We start from the raw sequence: 20,083 nt of genomic DNA, 5'->3' as shown, positions 1-20,083 counted from the left end.
CCGCGAAAACTTTTGTAAAATATTTAAAATTGCTAGTGTTTTTGAACTTTTTCGTTGATTAAAAAGATAATGTTTAAAAAAAATATATTTTATGTTGGAAAAACAGATAACGGTTAATCAGATTGTTGAATAAACGTATGTATTTATTTTGAATGCAAGTTAAAATTTTCGCTGTTCACCATTCATCATAATATCAACACCAGCGGTGTCTAAATTGGCCCTAGTGTGTGCTTGGTGTGTGGGTGTGTTTGTGTGTGTCCTGCGGTGGGTTGGCACCCTGCCCGGGATTGGTTCCTGCCTTGTGCCCTGTGTTGGCTGGGATTGGCTCCAGCGGACCCCCGTGACCCTGTGTTCGGATTCAGCAGGTTAGATAATGGATGGATGGACGGTGTCAAAAATACATCTCGTGAGACTGAAAAAGTCTCGTTGTTAGAAGATCTCGCTCACTGTACGGATACGGAAATGAAGTCTAACAAGGAACATTGACAAGGAAATGCGCGTCTGTCTTTCGAAAATTGATCCTCGCATCAATCTCATATGTGCTGAAAAACAATCTCAACGTTCACTTTAATTAAATTTAAGATTTATCCTTTGATTCCTTTATTAATAAAATGTCTTTCAAACTTGTAAAATTAACTGTTTTTATTGGCGATTGTCCATAGATTGTGTCGTTACGACTTTTTTTATGGGCAGTCCCTCAGGTGCGCCGTGAAAGAAAATTTTTGGACTTAGTGCGCCGCAACTCGAAAAAGGTTGCCTTTCGCTGCTTTAGACCCTTAAAATCCTCATTTCTAGACTCTATTTTGTGATGCCGTTGTGTTTAGGAGTGAACCAGTAAGTGTCTTGAGCTGAAGTGGCCAGGAGTTGTGTGTCTTTGTCACATCAGCCCACTGCAGGGGTTCACCATCTAATGGGATACGAGGGATCAAAAGTTAACCCTTTTCACGCCACTTCTGGTCATGCACTCGGGTCCCTGAGGTGGTCTGTTGTGTGGTGGGTGCAGCAACCTGCCATCAGCACAAGCTCCCAACCAATAAATATGATCATTTCTTTCATTAGTATTTGATTCTTCCCCGGTGGTCCTTGCTCTCTTAAGAGCCACTCCAAGAAGGTGAAGAATGACAAATTTCAATCATAAACATGTGGGGTGTCGTTTTCAAGCATGTGGGGTGTTATTTTTGATTTGTGTTACTTTTCTAGGGCTCTAGTCCTCTATCCTCTTTTAGAAGGTGAAAGTGACACCTTTCTGTAACAATTAAGAATATTTAAATTGAAAGATATGTTTTAATATTTCAAATATTTGACAGAACTGTTCTTGTTTATTATGTACTGCTACGTCGTGAAGTAGGGCAGCTTACGCAAAATCAGACTTTTTTAATGTGTGTTTCATCCTTGAACCCCCTCTGTCGCTCCACTGTAAATGTGTGGCCTGTCACCGGGGGGTCACGTCACAGTGTCACTAGGACTAGGTGACAGGCCTCTTGTTTCCCAGCCTCATTACTTGTCCTGGTCTAACCTGGGCGCCCCCCCTTTCCTGACCCCTGAAGGAAAATCTGAAAAGGTCAAACTGGAGGAACAAATCCCTCAAGACATCAGACAGACGAGAGTACAGCTTACCCGATGGGCCGCGTGTGCGCGTGATGGAGCCGCTAATCCTGGACGCCAAACGGCTGGCCGCACTTGTTCCGTCTGCTGCTCTGTCCCACTGTCACAATCGGCTTGTCACCCTTTTCGTTGGCTTGGAAGCAGCCACTGAGGTTTGTGACATTGGCACACAAGGCAGCCAAGAGCTCAGCCCACCAGTGAAGATCTGAGCAGATGCCAGTCAGCGGGAGCTGGAGTGGGGGGGTGTGAGTAGGACTGCCATCTGATGGCATATTGGTGGTCCGTGGAGCTTGTCTTTAAGTCCAAGTTTCTTGTCGTCTGTACTCCGTATAATGAAATTCTTGATTGAATGTCTCTGTAGGACAGTCGACAAAAATGTAATAAAACAAAAGACACACTGACATAAAAATGAGAGTAAGTCGCCCTAATTTAGGAAGTTCAGAAGAAATGTAATGAATTACGTCATGAGGTACAAGTATGAAATAAACAAGAACAGTCACAGCAAATATTTCAAGTAAGTGCTTCAATTGGAATGTTTCAAGTCTAAATGTTCTCGATTGTAAAAAGAGCGTTGTAATTTTTCTCCCTCTGATGGAGGTCCATACACAGTTAGATCCTTAATAAAGGATCAAAACTTAAAACTAACATCATATTCATAATTGGTGACCTTGAAATAGTCTAAAACGATACCCCACATGCTTATGTTTGAAATTTGTTATCTTTAACCTTCTGGGGGGTGACACTTGAGGGGAATAGGACCACCAACTTCTCAAATTTATGACCAGAAATCCCAAAACAGAATAACGTGATAGTCCACATTCCTGTATTACTGATCCCATTTTTTTTTCCCCAGAGGTTTGTGTTAAGGATTAACTTTGACCCCTTGTGTCCCTTCTTTAGGGGTGAACTCCTGAGGTGAGTTGATGTGACCTGCACAACTTCCAAGTTTTTCTGGTCATTTTTTCTGAAAACACCTTTTGGTTTACCGTTTATCATAAGGGGTGCTATTTCCTGTCCGGAATGTGGTCCAAAAATTGCTTAAAAATGAGTTTTTTGGGGGGTCTTAAGCAAGGGAAAGGTGCTCATATATATATTATTTCTTTTGTTTAGAGGGCCAAAATAGGGGATATCTCCAAAAAAGCTCTGAATCTTGCATAAGCAGGCATGAGTCAAACGGTAGGTCATATGTTGGGATTTTCGCATACCGGTGAGTCGGGAGGCGTCAGACCAAAAAAAAAAAAACCTGAAGTGATTTCAGTGTGTTCTTAAGAAATTCATATGAAGACAGTAGCATGCGACATACAGCATATATACTCACCCAGTTCTCTGCAGTACTAGCCGTGCTACAGCCTGAAATCTAAGGAGTCAACGTAGACCTCAGCGTTAACGTTTTCAGTGCACCATCTATTGGAATCTGTTTTGTAATATATGTAGTTATAATACGCATTGGGCGGCACTGTGGCGCAGTGGGTAGCACTGCTGCCTCGCAGTTGGGAGATCTGGGGACCTGGGTTCGCTTCCCGGGTCCTCCCTGTGTGGAGTTTGCATGTTCTCCCCGTGTCTGCGTGGGTTTCCTCCGGGCGCTCCGGTTTCCTCCCACAGTCCAAAGACATGCAGGTTAGGTGGATTGACGATTCTAAATTGGTGTGTGCTTGGTGTGTGGGTGTGTTTGTGTGTGTCCTGCGGTGGGTTGGCACCCTGCCCGGGATTGGTTCCCTGCCTTGTGCCCCGTGTTGGCTGGGATTGGCTCCAGCAGACCCCCGTGACCCTGTGTTCGGATTCAGCGGGTTGGAAAATGGATGGATGGATAATACGCATTGTCATTCCAACAGATGGCACATCACAAACATCTGATATGGGATTAGTAAAAGCGGTGTTAATGTTCGGGATGCTCCATTTGTTGGAATGACAAATGCAGTTCCTTTTATTACTAAAATGCTTGTGTCATCTTTTGGAAAGACGAATGCAATGCGTTATGTACCTGTTATATGCCATTTGGTATGTGATTTGTAAAAGCAGTGTTAATGTTTGTAATGCGCCATCTGTGGAAACCTAAGTAATCATGTAGAGCTCAGCACTAATGTTTACAGTGCACCATTTAGTGATGCGCCTCCTGTTGGAATGAGAATGCAGTGCAGTTTATTACTACAACTGTTTGTGATGTGCCATCTTTTGGAATGACAATGCAATACATAGGTCTCTGTTATATGCCATTTATTATGGGATTTGTAAAAGCATTGTTACTGTTTGTGACCTGCCATCTGTTGGAATGACAGATGCAATGCAGTTTATTACTACAAATGTTTGTGACGCCCCATCTGTTGGAATGACGAATGCAATGCATATGTCCTTGTTATATGACATTTGCTATGGGATTCGTAAAAGCAGTGTTAATGTTTGCAGTGAGCCATCTGTTGGAATGACAAATGCAATGGAGTTTATTAGAACAAATGATTGTGATGCACCATCTGTTGGAAAGGCAAGTGAAATGCATATATCTCTGTAATGCACTCTTTGGTACGGGATTGGTAAAAGCATTGTTAATGTTTGTGATGAGCCATCTGTCGGAATGACAAATGCAATGATTATGTTTCTGTTATATGCCATTTAGTATGGGATTTGTTAAAGCAGTATTAATGTTTCTGATGTATCATCTGTTGGAATGACAAATCCAGTGCATTTTATTACTACAAATGTATGTGACACTCCATGCGTTGGAAAGACAAATGCAATTTATATGTTTCTGTTATATGCCATTTGGCATTGGGTTCATAAAAGCAGTGTTGGTGTTTGGGATATGCCATTTGTTGAAATGACAAATGCAATGCATTTTATTACTACAAATGTTTGTGATGTGCCATCAGTTGGAAAGGCAAATTCAGTGCATTATATTGGCGCACTGTGCCATCTGTAGCAAGCAGACACCCGCAGATACACAGACGCACTGACAATTACCATTTTGTTAAGGTGAATGCTGTGTATCTGCAAGAATTTCACATTTGTTTCTGTCCTGTGGATGTGCGGATTTGAATTGCTTGCTAAATTCATTTGAACGGTCAAACTGAACGACTTAACGTGGCCCTAACACACTCTTTAGTAGTCAGTAGCGGCGTATGAGCTCAGAGTCAGCCATGGCTCGTTTTTTCAATTCATTTTTCTGTAGCGCAGGATTGGTTAGGCAGCCGTCCCTTAAGATTCACCCCCAGAGACCTCGACCAGCGTCCTAAGGGTTTTAGTAACACGGCGACAACAGAAGTATAAAGCAGCACAAGATGATCAACAGAACAGTAGATAGGGGAAGGTCCAGTGAAATGGGACCACTGTAGCCGGAACCCCGAAACCGGACAGGCAGTAAGCTGATTGGCTGAGGATTTGATTGATTGCTCCTTCTGATGTCTGTGGTAAAAGAAATGAAAATAAAGGGCCGAGTAGCCGCCCAGCCCCCCTGCACCTCACACCCTCACCTCCAACAGCACTGCCATTTGTCACTGGCGTCACATATGGAGTGCCATTGTGGGTTAGGTGGCAGGTTTTCTTCCCAGAGTCGAGCACTTCTCAGGTGAACCCACTTGGAGGAGGTTTGCTGTTTAGGACGTCTTACTCTGGATGCCTCTTAACGGCTGTTTGCCCGTCTTCATGTCGTCGACGTCTTTATAGTAAGCTGCGTGTTTGCCTGTGTGGGCGCTCTGCGGGCGTACAGGTTTCATCTTTGTGATGTCCCCCTTGTCCCCCTTTTCACTCTTCTTTGTCTCAGTGTTGTCTCCTCTCCCAGGTGCCATTCACCTTTACCTGCCAGGATGGCAGACCACCCGGAACCAGGATGGGATGAAACAATACTGCTGGATGCTTATAGTGACGCTGGGCTGTCATGAGCTAAATCTCCTCTCTCTTGTGCTTTCTTCTTCTTCTTCTTGTTTGTGTCTCTCAGACCTTCGCGCAGATGTTGGCCTCTCTGCGCACAGAGCTCGACATTCAAGGGTTTTTACTGAAAATCCTGGCGCCTTTCAGAGTTAGTACGACACTTTCATTCCTCTGCATCCTTTTACTTGGGTTGGGGGGGGGGGGGGGGCTCGTGTTTGCCTGTTGTGCTGTGCTGTGCTTCACCACTAACCCAGGCGCTGAGGTCTGTGAGCAGCGCCCCATGTTTCATTTGTTAGTGCCCCTCGTGGGGGGTTCAGTGGGCCTTGCGTTCCTGAATACGAAGGGTAAATCAAAAAAAGGAAAAGCAATTTGAAAATTTCACGGTAACCACGGTGAGTTGATAGGAGCCGACGCAATACAGCGCGCCCGTGGTGGTTTCTGGGTAATCTGAACGCACACGGCGCGGCGCTCTGCCGTTAGTCGAGTAGAAGCCAAGGTCAAATGAACATGGGGTCGCCCCATTTGTTGAATGGTGGATTTGTACTTTTCATTTTCACCTCTTAACCACCAGGGGGCTACACTGGCTTACTTTCTGTAGTGGCTTTTTATTGTCATTTGTGGTGCTCTCTACAGGAAACTGAGGCAAAGAGTAAGTCAGTGTGGCCCCCTAGTGGCTAAGACGTTAAAAGCACATGGCTACCAGTAGCACCAAGGCTTCAATCAAAGAAACAGGGAAACGTTTGTACAATAAATGGCCACTAGGGGGCCACACTGCTGTGCATTTTTTTAATAAATATTTTTGTATTATATGTTATTATATCGGGGCGGCACGGTGGCGCAGTGGGTAGCGCTGCTGCCTCGCAGTTGGGAGACCTGGGGACCCAGGTTCGCTTCCCGGGTCCTCCCTGCGTGGAGTTTGCATGTTCTCCCCATGTCTGCGTGGGTTTCCTCCGGGCGCTCCGGTTTCCTCCCACAGTCCAAAGACATGCAGGTTAGGTGGATTGGCGATTCTAAATTGGCCCTAGTGTGTGCTTGGTGTGTGGGTGTGTTTGTGTGTGTCCTGCGGTGGGTTGGCACCCTGCCCAGGATTGGTTCCCTGCCTTGTGCCCTGTGTTGGCTGGGATTGGCTCCAGCAGACCCCCGTGACCCTGTGTTCGGATTCAGCGGGTTGGAAAATGGATGGATGGATGTTATTATATTATAAATAGTTTTTATAAACCTTTTTTTATAAATGTTTTTTATAAATATTTTTTATAGTAAATACCATCCCGTGGCAACCTACAGCTATCAAGGGAAAGACACCATATAATAAAATTATTATACAGCTGTATCTGTGCTTCTTGTCACACTGCCAGTGAAAGTGACTCCTGATTGGTAGCCTTCTGCCTGATAATATTCACTGATTTTTTTCATTGTTGGTGCCCTCCCATGGTGACCACCCTTCATAGCATCTATGTTTCCTTAATTGAAACACTGATCCCCCCCAGCTGGCAGATGTGGACTTTTTAAGTTTAACCTGCTAGCCACTAGGGGGCCACACTGCCTTACTCTTTACAGCAGCTTTCTGTAGTAAATACCATTCAATGGCTACCTGCAGTTACCAAGGGAAAGGCACTATATAAAGAAAATGTGTTAGCATTATTATTATTATTAATTATACAACTCTCCAGTTGAGTGAAATGACCCCTCATTTGGCAGCCTTGTAGTAATAATAATAATAATAATAATAATAATACATTTTATTTATATAGCGCCTTTCCCATGTTCAGGGTGCTTCACAGTTAACCTCTTAGCCACTAGTGGGCACACTGGTCTATTTTACACATTTGTTTTTCATATTCAGGACCACCCAATGTCGACCACCATTTTTTATAGTACAGCTCATTCTATGTTTCTGTAATTGAAACACTGGCAGTTAAAATGACTTCCAGCTGGTGGCCCTGCCACCTTACATTTAACCTGCTAGCCACTAGAGGTCACACTTCCTTACTCTTTATAGCAGTTTTCTGTAGTAAATACGAATCAATGGTCACCTACAGCTAGCAAGGCAAAGGTGCTAAATAAATAAAATGCTTTTATTATTATTTATTACACATCAGTTTCAGTGCTTCTTGGCACCCAGTCAATGATGTGACCTCTAATTGGTAGCCTAGTATTTTTCAGTTTAACATCTTAACCACTAGGGGGCTCCACTGCTCGATTGTATGAAGTGCTTTTTCATTATCAGTACAATCCCATGGAGACCACCCTTCACAGTATACCCGTTTCCATGATTTTTTTTAAATTGAAACAATGGCTCCCAGCTTGCAGCCATGCAGTTTTTCAGTTTAACCTCCTAGCAACTAGGGGGCGACACTGCTTTATTCTTTATAGCAGTTTTCTGTAGCAAATATCATCCCATGTCAACCTACAGTTGTCAAAGTAAAGGTGCAAAATAAATAAAATATTATTCTTAATTTTTATTATACAACTATTTCTATGTTTGCGTACAGTTGGTGAAGTGACCCCAGTTAGCCTTGTTCTTTTCAGTTTAATGTTTTAACCACTAGGGGGCTCCACTGGCTGATAGTATATAATGTTAAAACTAGGCCGTGACAAATTACATCAATCAAGGGAGAGTCACTATATTCATAAAATGTATTATTAATAATTAATATTTTTATCATTATGATGATGATGGGTTGGCACCCTACCCGGGATTGGTTCCTGCCTTGTGCCCTGTGTTGGCTGGGATTGGCTCCATCAGACCCCCGTGACCCTGTGTTCAGATTCAGCGGGTTGGAAAATGGATGGATGGATGATGATGATCATCATCATATTTTATTATACAACTGTTTCTGTGCTGCTTTGCACACAGTCAGTGAAGTGACCCCCAATTGTTAGCCCTGTACTTTTTGGTTTAATGTCTTAACCACTAGGGGGCTCCACTGACTGATAGTATATTGTGCTTTTTCATGGTCTGTACTGTCCAATGACAATATACAGCTATCAAGTGAAAGGTGCTATATAAATAAAACATTTTATTATTTATTCTATAACTATTTCTGTGCTTCTTGGCACCCAGTTCGTGAAGTGATACCACCAACCCCCCCAATTGGTAGCCTTGTACTACTTAGTTTACCTAGGGGTCCCACTGGATGATTATATATAGAGCTTTTTCATGGTCAGTATGGAGACCACCCTTTACAGCTGTTTCCATGGTAAGGTGACTCCCAGCTGGCAGCCATGTTGTTTTCAGTTTCATCTCCCAGCCACTAGAGGGCCACACTGCCTTGTTCTTTCTTGCAGTTTTCTGGGAGCCTACGCTCAGTCACATCACTGTGTCCATGGTTCTTTGAATGCCACCCTGTCAGTCACTGGTGGCTCTGAGGCTAAGGATCTGCGCTGGCATCCCGAAGGTTGTCGGTTCGAATCCCCGTTACTGCCAAAAGAGATGCTACTCTGCTGGTCCCTTGAGCAAGACCCTTAACCTTCAATTGCTCCAGGGGTGCTGTACAATGGCTGACCCTGCGCTCTGACCCCCAAGGGGTATGCAAAAAGATGCATTTCACTGCGTGTTGTCCTGTATAACTGTGACAAATAAAGAATTATTATTATTATTATTATTAAGTGACCCCACCCCCAGACTGGTAGCCTGCCAGCCACTAGGGGGCGCACTAGAGCTGTAGTACTCTGGTGTTGGTGGGGCTGACAGGTTAAGTAACTTCTGGCCGGCCCCACTTATTCTTTCTATGTTAACCTGTTAGCCACTAGGGGGCGACACCTCTGCCTTACAAGTGAACGTGCTGGTGCTCGGCATTTGAGGGGCTTCTCGTAAATGTAAAACAAATGAAAACAACCAAAGACATTAAAAGGAGCTGCTCACACGCCAGGAAACAGAAAGATGTTTAACATGGCGGACCGCCAGACAAACTGGCAACACTACAACACTTTATCATAATAAAAACCAGTTAGCTTTCCTGTTTCTGTTACCCAAAATATTATTTTTACTAAAGCGTTTCCTACTCCAGTCCGGGTCGAGGTAGAAAGTTCAGGCTGTTCGTTACACGAGATTTGCCTTTGTTGAAAGTGAGGTGGCCGCACGTATTTGGAGTTTGCATTTCACGGATGGGTTGGCTTTTGATTTACTGCTGGCTTCCAAAATGTCAGTCCTCGTTTTTCATAGCGCCTTTCAAACCCACCGTCCTTACCAAAGCCCTGGAACTAATGAGGTGGTCCGAGTGATGTGAATGGCATGCATGTTGTGGAGGCTGAAGTGTCTCTCAATTCAAGGAGCTTTACCCACTGTTTCTGGAATGTTCTGTGTTGGCCTCTCCCTACAATCTGTTGAACCCCCCCCGGGATAGCTGCCATTGGGATCTGATGCCATTGTAGAGGAGCTACACTAACTGCTGATTGGCTGAAGGATTCTAACGTGGCATGTGCCTTGGTAACACAAATTCTATGAATTAATGCAGCAATATCCTCGGTTTATACAGTGGAGTATGGCAAGGCGCTGTATGGCACGGCGCCAGCCTTAATAAACCATTTACAGAAGAGCTCTGCCGTCAGGCGTTAAAGGGCACGTTTTTTGTTTGATTGCTTTGTAAAGCAAGTTATGTGTGTGTGTGCCTTATAAATGAAGTAACTGACAATAATTGTCTGTCCTTTTGTTTTATTGTTTTCTGTATCAGTTGGCGCTGCTTGAACATCTGTGTGAATGTTGATTGTGCCCCCTGTGGCTTTTAATTGTGGCACTGCCAACCGTGAGTGTTGATTGGGCCACCCTAAATTCTTAGGTGTGCGCGTTAAGTGTGCTGTGGCGGACTGGCAGTTGTCACGGTGGGCTGCTTGTCTCGCGCCTGATGCCACAGGGGTGGGCGCCACAACCACCAAACCCCCACCCCCCCACCATTACCCTGAATTTAACTGGGTGAGTTAGAAAGACTGGCACTCCACTTACTGGACACACCAAATTCAGCAGGCTTGGGGTAAGACGGGACACCTGGGACACCCACCCACCCACACACACAGAGTTAACCTCACCTGTGTCTTATAGGGTGGCATCAGTCTTGTACGCAATTTTAGTATATTATGATGTGTTGCTGTTATAGCTTGGTGATATCGGTGGGCTGCGTTGTGTTATGTTGGGTTGTACATTGTGTTGGCTTATTTGAGTTTGTCTTTTGTTTTAGGTCTGTTACATTAGTAAGTTGTGTTGTATTGTGTTGTACTATGCTAGTATGTTGCATTGTTTTATGTCGTGTTCTGTTGTATTGTGTTCCGTCTCTTGCATTACGTTGCCTTGTGTTACAGTTAAGTGCTATTGGTGGGCTGGATTGTCTTATGTTGTATTGTGTTACCTTGTGTTACGTTGTCTAGTGTTTAGTTGTGGTGTATCAGTAGGCTCTGTTGTCTTGTGTTGGGGTGTGCTGCCTGATGTTGTGTTTTCTGTCATTATCTCATGTTGTGTATATTATGTTGTGTCCTGCTATGTTATATTGCTAGGCTGTGTTGTATTGTGCCATGTTGTGTCATGTTCTGTTGTCTTGTGTTACGTTTCCTGCATTGTGTGGTGTATTATGTTGTCATGTGTGATGTTGTCTTGTGTTATTAGTGATATCGGTATGTTGTATTGTGTTCTGTTATATCTGTTTTGTGTTATCTTATTTGATTTTGTCTTTTGTTTTACTTATGTTACATTGGTGAGTTCTCTTGTGTTGCGTTCTGTTGTTCTGTTATGTTGTGATGTTGTCTTTTATTTTAGTTGTGTTACATTGCTAGGCTGTGTTGTATTGTGTTATGTTGCTCTATGTATTCATATATATTTGTTTTTTGTAATATTTTTATTATGTTGTGATGTTGTCTTTTTTGTTTTAGTTGTGTTACATTGGTGTGTTCTGTTGTGTTGTTTTATGTTGCTCTGTGTATTTATATATATATATATATATATATGTATATAATATATATGCAGTGCACTGCGGTGGGTTGGCACCCTGCCTGGGATTGGTTCCTGCCTTGTGCCCTGTGTTGGCTGGGATTGGCTCCAGCAGACCCCCGTGACCCTGTGTTCAGATTCAGCGGGTTGGAAAATGGATGGATGGATATACAGTGCATCCAGAAAGTATTCACAGCGCATCACTTTTTCCACATTTTGTTATCTTACAGCCTTATTCCAAAATGGATTAAATTCATTTTTTTCCTCAGAATTCTACACACAACACCCCATAATGACAACGTGAAAAAAGTTTACTTGAGGTTTTTACAAATTCATTAAAAATAAAAAAATTGAGAAATCCCATGTCCATAAGTATTCACAGCCTTTGCTCAATACTTTGTCGATGCACCTTTGGCAGCAATTCCAGCCTCAAGACTTGTTGAATATGATGCCACAAGCTTGGCACACCTATCCTTGGCCAGTTTGGCCCATTCCTCTTTGCAGCACCTCTCAAGCTCCATCAGGTTGGATGGGAAGCGTCGGTGCACAGCCATTTTAAGATCTCTCCAGAGATGTTCAATCAGATTCAAGTCTGGGCTCTGGCTGGGCCACTCAAGGACATTCACAGAGTTGTCCTGAAGCCACTCCTTTGATATCTTGGCTGTGTGCTTAGGGTCGTTGTCCTGCTGAAAGATGAACCGTCGCCCCAGTCTGAGGTCAAGAGCGCTCAGGTTTTCATCCAGGATGTCTCTGTACATTGCTGCAGTCATCTTTCCCTTTATCCTGACTAGTTTCCCAGTCCCTGCCACTGAAAAACATCCCCACAGCATGATGCTGCCACCACCATGCTTCACTGTAGGGATGGTATTGTCCTGGTGATGAGCGGTGCCTGGTTTCCTCCAAACGTGACTCCTGGCATTCACACCAAAGAGTTCAATCTTTGTCTCATCAGACCAGAGAATTTTCTTTCTCATGGTCTGAGAGTCCTTCAGGTGCCTTTTGGCAAACTCCAGGCGGGCTGCCATGTGCCTTTTACTAAGGAGGGCTTCTGTCTGGCCACTCTACCATACAGGCCTGATTAGTGGATTGCTGCAGAGATGGTTGTCCTTCTGGAAGGTTCTCCTCTCTCCACAGAGGACCTCTGGAGCTCTGACAGAGTGACCATCGGGTTCTTGGTCACCTCCCTGACTAAGGCCCTTCTCCCCTGATCGCTCAGTTTAGATGGCCAGCCAGCTCTAGGAAGAGTCCTGGTGGTTTCGAACTTCTTCCACTTACAGATGATGGAGGCCACTGTGCTCATTGGGACCTTCAAAGCAGCAGAAATTTTTCTGTAACCTTCCCCAGATTTGTGCCTCGAGACAATTCTGTCTCGGAGGTCTACAGACAATTCCTTTGACTTCATGCTTGGTTTGTGCTCTGACATGAACTGTCAACTGTGGGACCTTCTATAGACAGGTGTGTGCCTTTCCAAATCATGTCCAGTCAACTGAATTTACCACAGGTGGACTCCAATGAAGCTGCAGAAACATCTCAAGGATGATCAGGGGAGACAGGATGCACCTGAGCTCAATTTCGAGCTTCACGACAAAGGCTGTGAATACTTATGTACATGTGCTTTCTCAATTTTTTTATTTTTAATAAATTTGCAAAAATCTCGAGTAAACTTTTTTCACGTTGTGATTATGGGGTGTTGTGTGTAGAATTCTGAGGAAAAAAATGAATTTAATCCATTTTGGAATAAGGCTGTAACATAACAAAATGTGGAAAAAGTGATGCGCTGTGAATACTTTCTGGATGCACTGTAGATAGTTTTTCGTAATATTGTTCTGTTAATGTCGTGATGTTGTGTTATATTGCTAGGCCGTGTTGCGTTGTCTCCAACAGCAGATAACAGGACGGCTAAAGCCGTTCAGGGTTACAGTATCAGAGTGAAATGGGGAGTTTCTGTAATATTTTCCTCTCTTTATGAAGTGGTCTGTGGCTGGTCTGACAGACGAGGTGCTGCCAGTGTGTGTTTGTTTGTTTGTGTTTGTTTGTTTGTTTGTTTGTTTGTTTGTCTTTCCTCCTCTTTATTGTTAAGATTCCCCTTCTGTCTCTCACCAGATCCACTAACCCTGAGATTTTTCTTGGTTGGCCAAAGTTTCAAGGTCAGGTAGTTTGCAGTTGCTAATCATAGCGCCACAGGGTGGTGACGTGTGGCATGTTGTGTGGCACGTACCAGTAAGAATGTCGGGTGACAGTGAGGACCCCACGTAATCCTCTGATGCTTCTCTGAATGATTTCACTTGTGGCTGCTTTCTTACTGCTTTACAGGGAGAGTTCTGTCAAAGTAGGGCGCTATATGAAGTGTGGGGGGGGGGGGGTCTTGTGTGTTGAGGGTTTCTGGTCTCGTGGGGGTCTGTGAGAGTAACTGAGTTCAAAGTTCAGCCCCTCGTGGTGCCCTCGGCACGGGAGGATTTCGGGATTCGATATTTCCTTGCGGTCGGCTCGACTCCTCCTTAATTCCCCTCACGGATGTTGAATTTCAACAGAAGGTCTCGCGTGGTGTGACATTTTGTCAGAGCGGCCCCTGCATGTGTACGTGTGTGTGTGTGCCACTCTGTCTTCCCCTCAAACCGACCTTTCATTCGAGTTATTTATCTCATTTCTTTCTTTTTCCTTTCTAGTCTCGGAGCCCAAAGCACAAAGAGACCCACGGAGAGCCCGCCGAGCCTGTCTCAGCAGAGACCTGCGAAGCCATGTCCGAGGGGGACGCTCCAGCTCCCTTCACCAGAGGCAGCCGCTCGAGGGCGAGCCTCCCCGTGGTGCGGTCGACCAACCTGACCAAGGACAGATCACTGGGTAAGATGACCAACTTGTTCTCCTTCTTGGGTGTTTGAAGGCTCAGATTCTTGACGATGACCACCATGAAGTCTGAGTTCACAGCTACAACTTCCTGTGTGGGCATCTTTCGGTCACAATTTCTGATATTAAGCTGTTGCCATGTGTGGCATAGTGGGTAGTGATGCCACCTGGGCGTCCTTTTCGCTTGAGTTTCCCCTAAACGTCCAATCCCATTCCGTTACGTTAATTTGCAACTCAGTCAGTGAACCAATCAGACTTTCCTATGCTGTGTCAGTCACTTACAGATGGGGGTGGAGCCACAGAACTTTCCAGAAGAGTCCAAGCTTTTCATTGCATCTGGAAGGTTCCGTTCAGGGGGGGGTCGGGACACCACAGAGAGGGTTAAACCAAAGTGCTGGGAAAGCGGGTGGGTTGTATTCAGTAAAGATGTCCGTCTGTTCTTCTTCATGAGGTCTCTCCTGCCTTGATGCCCGTTACAGTATATAGCGCCATTTCCTATAGCACCATTTCATTTACTTAGCTGGTGACGTTATCCAAAGTGATTTACAAAAGAGGTCCACATCAGTCTAGGAGGGTCTGTTTAGGGACAACTGTGACAGGACAAAAGAGGGCAAAATTGATCACCGCAAGTGAAGAGCGCAGAACAAAATCCAAGTTTACGTCCACACGTAACGAGAACCTATGAAAGTCATCATCAGGTTAGACAAGAGAACAAGGGGCTTAACGCTTTGAGGAAGGTCAGATGGAGGTGGGCACCTCACGCCACCAACTAGAAAAGAGGCTGCATTTAGATTTGATGCCACAAATCAAGGGTGGCATTACCAGATAAGAGTGAGCAAGAACGAGCGTAGTACCTCACTATAGATGACTGTGCCAATCACCTATGGGGGTGGAGCCACAGAACTTTCTAGAAGAGTCCCAAGCTTTTCACCGTATCTGGAAGGTTCCCAGGGGGTCGGGACACCACAGGGAGAATTAACCCAAGTGCTGGGAGTCTGCGTCTGCCCGCTAGAGAAAAGCGGGTTGCTTGTATTCAGTAAAGATGTCGGTTTGCTCAGGGGCTTATTATAACTTAATGGGGTCTGTACTGCCTTGATGCCCGTCACAGTATATAGCGCCATTTTATTTACTTGGCTGTTGACTTTATCCAAAGCAGCTTATGAAAGGGGTCAGCATCATCGAGTCAACATCAGTCTAGGGGTCTGCAATGTGACATTAACAGGGGGCAAAATTGATCACCACAAGTGAAGAGCGCAGAACAAAATCCAAGGGAGTTTACTTCCACGTGTAACAAGAACCTTTGAAAGCCATCATCAGTCAGACTGAGAATAAGGGTTTTAACGCTTTGAGGAAGTTCAGATGGAGGTGGGCAGCTCGCTCCACCCTCTAGAAAAGAGTCTAGATTTAGATTTGATGCCACACACAGAGGTGGCATCACCAGATATGAGTGGGTAAGAAGGAGCCTAGGACCTCACTAGTGTCTCCATATATAGATGTCTGTGCCAATCACCTACAGATGGGGGTGGAGCCGCAGAACTTTCTAGAGGAGTCCAAGCTTTTCTCTGCCTCTGGAAGGTTCCGTTCAGGGGGTCAGGATGCCACAGGGAGAGTTAAACCAAAGTGCTAGGAGTCTGCGTCTGCCCGCTAGAGAAAAGCGGGTGGCTTGAATTCAGTAAAGATGTCCGTGTGCTCAGGGGCTTATTCCTCATGGGGTCTCTCCTGCCTTGATACCCATTACAGTATATAGCACCATTACCTGTAGCACCATTTTATTTACTTAGCTGGTGACTTTATCCAAAGTGATTTACAAAATAGGTCGGCATTAGTCGGTTGGTCTGTTTAGGGACAACTGTGACAGGACAAAGGGGGCAAAATTGATCACCGCAAGTGAAGCGCGCAGAACAAAATCCAAGGGAGTTTATGTCCACACGTAACGAGAACCTATGAAAGTCATCATCAGTCATCATCACCAAGAGCCTTAGGGTTAGCATACTTACTACTTCATCATTTCTTTTGGTTTGGTGCCACTCACGCTATTCTCATTGCACAGCATGACATGACTTGAACGTGAAATTAAAGATGAAATACAGTTACAGTCAAGGTGACTCAAGTTAGAATTACCCTACAGTGGTGTGGCGCCCCCTACAGGACTGATGTCCCAGCGATACTTAAACCCACTCGCCACAAACAGGATGATGAGTGCAGCTGATGGATGGACAGAGTGGTGAATGGATTGTCTCCAAGAGGGTGCAAAGCAAATGTCTGGCTAAAAGAAACGAAAATTGGTCAATGTTTCACAGCGGTAACCTGCAAGGCTTTTGTAGTGAATGTGAAATGTGAGACTCCCATACCCTGTGGCTGGAGAAGCTGAAAGAATCCGAAAGGAGCCGGGGGGCCGGCAAGTCTGTCCTTGTGGAAGGCGTAATCAGCCCCTTAAGTCTGACATCATACACAGCCGGGAGGTCAAGAGGGTCTTTGCTGTTTTAGGTGGCTGTCTGTGCCTGTCTTGAAAGATGGACGAGCGGGGGCACCGTCTGCTGAGATGGAACTTGTTGGCTTTCAGTTGGTTTTCAAAGAGATCCATGCGTTTATATAGCACCTTTCATAAGAAACGTTATATAGCACATTGCAAATAATACCTTATATAGCACCATTCATAGGATGCCTTATATATTAATAAAATTTATTATTATTATTATATTGGATACCTTGTATATTGCATATCATGGGATACCTTAAATAGCACCTTTTGTAGGATAACTTATGTAACACCTCTTATATAACCCCTTATTAGCACCTTTCATAGGATACCTTATATAGCGCTGTTCCTAGGATAACTTAACCTTTCACATAATTCCTTATATAGCACCTTTCATAGCATAAGTTAGCATATGTAACACCTCTTATATAATTCCTTAAATAACACATTTCATGTATTACCTTATATAGCGTCTTCCATAGGATAATTTAGCTTATGTAACATTCTTCATACAATTCCTTATATAACACCTTTCATATGATACCTCTTATAGCACCTTTCATAGGATAAGTTAGCTTATATAATGTCCTTCACATAATTCCTATTATAACATCATTCACATAATTCCTTATATAACATCCTTCATGTAATTCCTTATATAACACTTCATTTAATACCTCTTATAGCTCCTTTCACATAATATCCTATGAAAGGTGCTATATAAGGTAAGTTAGCTTATATAACGTCCTTCACATAATACCCTTATTTAACACAGTTCATATAATACCTTATGTAACACCCTTCACATAATACCTTATATAGCACCTTTCATATAATACCTTATATAGCGAATTTCATATAATATCTTATATAACATCCTTCATATAATCCATCCATCCATTTTTCAACCCGCTGAATCTGAACACGGGCGGCATGGTGGCGCAGTGGTAGCGCTGCTGCCTCGCAGTTAGGAGACCCAGGTTCACTTCCCGGGTCCACCCTGCGTGGAGTTTGCATGTTCTCTCCGTGTCTGCGTGGGTTTCCTCCCACAGTCCAAAGACATGCAGGTTAGGTGGACTGGCGATTCTAAATTGGCCCTAGTGTGTGGGTGTGTTTGTGTGTGTCCTGCGGTGGGTTGGCACCCTGCCCGGGATTGGTTCCCTGCCTTGTGCCCTGTGTTGGCTGGGACTGGCTCCAGCAGACCCCCGTGACCCTGTATTCGGATTCAGCGGGTTGGAAAATAGATGGATGGATGAATCTGAACACAGGGTCACAGGGTTCTGCTGGAGTCAATCCCAGCCAACACAGGGCACAAGGCAGGAACCAATCCCGGGCAGGGTGCCAACCAACTGCAGTCCTTCATATAATTCCTTATCTAACTCCCTTCACATAATACCTTATATAGCACCTTTCATATAGCACCTCTTATGGCACCTTTCATATAATACCTTATATAGCGAATTTCATATAATATCTTTGACACAATGTAAAGTAGTCCGTGTACAGCTTGTATCACAGTGTAAATTTGCTGTCCCCTCTGAGTAACTCAACACACAGCCATTAATGTCTAAACCACTGGCAACAAAAGTGAGTACACCCCTAAGTGAAAAATGTCCAAATTGTGCCCAAAGTGTCAATATTTTGTGTGCCCACCATTATTTTCCAGCACTGCCTTAACTCTCTTGGGCATGGAGTTCACACGAGATTCACAGGTCGCCACTGGAATCCTCTTCCACTCCTCCATAACGACATCACGGAGCTGGTGGACGTTAGAGACCTTTGCGCTCCTCCACCTTCCCCACAGATGCTCAATAAGGTTTAGGTCTGGAGACATGCTTGGCCAGTCCAGCACCTTTACCCTCAGTTTCTTTAGCAAGGCAGTGGTGGTCTTGAAGGTGTGTTTGGGGTCGTTATCATGTTCAGTTTCCGAAGGGAGGGCTTCAGGCTCTGCTTCAGTATGTCACAGTACATGTTGGCATTCATGGTTCCCTCAATGAACTGTAGCTCCCCAGTGCTGGCAGCACTCATGCAGCCCCAAACCATGACACTCCCACCACCATGCTTGACTGTAGGCAAGACACACTTGTCTTTGTACTCCTCACCTGGTTGCTGCCACACACGCTTGACACCATCTGAACCAAATAAGTTGATCTTGGTCTCCTCAGACCACAGGATGGTTCCAGCAATCCATGCCCTTAGTCTGCTTGTCTTCAGCAAACTGTTTGCAGGCTTTCTTGTGCATCATCTTTGGAAGAGGCTTCCTTCTGGGACGACAGCCATGTAGACCAATGTGATGCAGTGTGTGGTAGGTGTATGGTCTGAGCACTGACAGGCTGACCCCCCACCCCTTCAACCTCTGCAGCAATGCTGGCAGCACTCATACGTCTATTTTCAAAAGATATGACTCTGAGCACGGGCACTCAACTTCTTTGATTGATAGATAGATAGATAGATAGATAGATAGATAGATAGATAGATAGATAGATAGATAGATAGATAGATAGATACTTTATTAATCCCAAAGGGAAATTCACATACTCCAGCAGCAGCATACTGATACAAAACAATATTAAATTAAAGAGTGATAACAATGCAGGTATAACAGTCAATAACTTTGAATAATGTTAACGTTTACCCCCCAGGTGAAATTGAAGAGTCGCATAGTGTGGTGGAGAAACGATCTCCTCAGTCTGTCAGTGGAGCAGGACGGTGACAGCAGTCTGTTGCTGAAGCTGCTCCTCTGTCTGGAGATGATCCTGTTCAGTGGATGCAGTGGATTCTCCATGATTGACAGGAGCCTGCTCAGCGCCCGTCGCTCTGCCACAGATGTCAAACTGTCCAGCTCCGTGCCTACAATAGAGCCTGCCTTCCTTACCAGGTTGTCCAGGCGTGAGGCGTCTCTCTTCTTTATGCTGCCTCCCCAGCACACCACCGCGTAGAAGAGGGCGCTCGCCACAACCGTCTGGTAGAACATCTGTAGCATTTTATTGCAGATGTTGAAGGACGCCAGCTTTGTAAGGAAGTATAGTCGGCTCTGTCCTCTCTTGCACAGAGCATCAGTATTGGCAGTCCAGTCCAATTTATCATCCAGCTGCACTCCCAGGTATTTATAGGTCTGCACCCTCTGCACAAAGTCACCTCTGATGATCACGGGGTCCATGAGGGGTCTGGTCCTCCTAAAATCCACCACCAGCTCCTTGGTTTTGCTGGTGTTCAGGTGTAGGTGGTTTGAGTCGCACCATTTAACAAAGTCCTTGATTAGGTTCCTATACTCCTCCTCCTGCCCAGTCCTGATGCAGCCCACGATAGCAGTGTCGTCAGCGAACGTTTGCACATGGCAGGACTCCGAGTTGTATTGGAAGTCCGATGTATATACA

General features: G+C 44.7%; 1 protein-coding gene across 1 annotated transcript in view; it reads left to right on the top strand.

Moving 5' to 3' along the window:
- Positions 1–20,083, top strand: part of si:ch211-285f17.1 (sickle tail protein homolog) — a 642,180-nt gene that overhangs the window by 482,715 nt on the left and 139,382 nt on the right. Inside the window, exons 3-4 of the mRNA XM_051928956.1 lie at positions 5,534–5,614; positions 14,050–14,224. Coding sequence (XP_051784916.1) covers positions 5,534–5,614; positions 14,050–14,224 — 256 coding nt within the window. The remainder of the gene's footprint in view (positions 1–5,533; positions 5,615–14,049; positions 14,225–20,083) is intronic.

The sequence above is a fragment of the Erpetoichthys calabaricus genome, chromosome 6, assembly GCF_900747795.2.
Source record: "Erpetoichthys calabaricus chromosome 6, fErpCal1.3, whole genome shotgun sequence".
NCBI classification, from domain to species: domain Eukaryota; kingdom Metazoa; phylum Chordata; class Cladistia; order Polypteriformes; family Polypteridae; genus Erpetoichthys; species Erpetoichthys calabaricus.
This window is presented reverse-complemented; position numbering and strand designations above follow the sequence as displayed.